This window comes from Sinocyclocheilus grahami, unplaced genomic scaffold (genome assembly GCF_001515645.1).
Source record: "Sinocyclocheilus grahami isolate Dianchi unplaced genomic scaffold, SAMN03320097.WGS_v1.1 scaffold7.1, whole genome shotgun sequence".
NCBI classification, from domain to species: Eukaryota; Metazoa; Chordata; class Actinopteri; order Cypriniformes; family Cyprinidae; genus Sinocyclocheilus; species Sinocyclocheilus grahami.
The window spans coordinates 3,429,806-3,431,116 of NW_015505186.1; the positions used below are offsets into that span (position 1 = coordinate 3,429,806).

Consider the following 1,311-nt stretch of genomic DNA (forward strand, 5'->3'; position numbering starts at 1 on the left):
AGTTACAGACGCTGTCTGCATCTTTCTGCCATTTTCCTTCATAGGAGCTTTTTTTCTGTGCATATATGAGTACGTTGAGGCTCTAATTGACTTAATATTATCATCTGTACTAACTGTATTTTAAAATATTTGTATATTAGGAAGTGGCTGATTGAAAATGGCAAATGAAAATTATTCTGTGAAAAATGTAGACGGCTTTATAATCACTGGATTTGATCACCTGCAGAACCAAAAGCTCCTCGGATTCCTCATCTTAATAACCTACATGCTCATATTGCTTGGGAACGGCATCAATCTGTGTATCATCTTAACTAACAGACATTTACACAAACCGATGTACATATTAATCTGTAATCTAGCTGTTGTTGACATAATGTTCTCTTCAACCTGCAGCACAACCATGATCTCAGTGCTGCTGGCTGAGATTAAAACTGTTTCATACTATTCGTGTATCTCAAGGACATACTTCTATCATCTTGGTGATTTCACAGAGTGCATGGCTCTGACATTAATGGCAATAGATCGACTTATTGCAATTAGGCTTCCATTGAGATACCACAGCATTGTAACAAATTCACGAACATTTCTGCTCATTTCTCTAACCTGGCTCGCTGGTTTTGCTGTTATAGGTTTTGTGATATCAGTTGTAGACAGTGTTCCATATTGTCAGCCTGTCATCAGATATGTGTTTTGTGAATATGCTTCCATGATCAGAGCTGCTTGTGTTAATCCTGAACAATATTTTTTCATACCTGTCATGATAAGTCTATGGCCAATGTGTGGACAGTTTCCTTTTATTGTGTGCACATATGCTGTCCTGGCATACAGTGTGACTAAACTCTCCAACAACTCAAGCAAAAAGCAAATGATCAACACTTGCGTGAGTCACCTCATTGTTCTGCTCAGTTTTTATGCACCCAAGTTGGTCTCTGGAATACTAACTCGCATCGGAGTTGTGCTAAATTTAACAGAGCGAAATGCAATTTTGATTGTAGCCTCTCTAGTTTCTCCCTTAATAAACCCTGCTGTTTATTGCACCAGAACTAAAGAGATCAGGACACGATTAGCAGATGTATTTTTGCGCAAACAAATAGTACCAAATAATTTAAAGTCAATTTCAATGGCTATATCATCTTAATTCTGATTGTGATGTTGATTTTTTGATAATGTGTTTATCAATGCTTTTGCTCATGTTAGAAACTATAAGCCAAACGCATAGACATGCTAATGTTGAATTGTTTGTTTTCAAATTAAGTAAAAGAAAAAAAGGGGAAATATTTGGAGCTCTGCTTATTTTTAAAATGACAGTAT

General features: G+C 36.3%; 1 protein-coding gene across 1 annotated transcript; it reads left to right on the forward strand.

Moving 5' to 3' along the window:
• The first annotated feature begins 157 nt into the window (after window positions 1-157).
• Window positions 158-1,138, forward strand: LOC107589642 (olfactory receptor 10G4-like). The gene has a single exon (XM_016278145.1). It carries the CDS (start codon window positions 158-160, stop codon window positions 1,136-1,138), a length of 981 nt encoding a protein of 326 aa, XP_016133631.1.
• The last annotated feature ends 173 nt before the right edge of the window (window positions 1,139-1,311 follow it).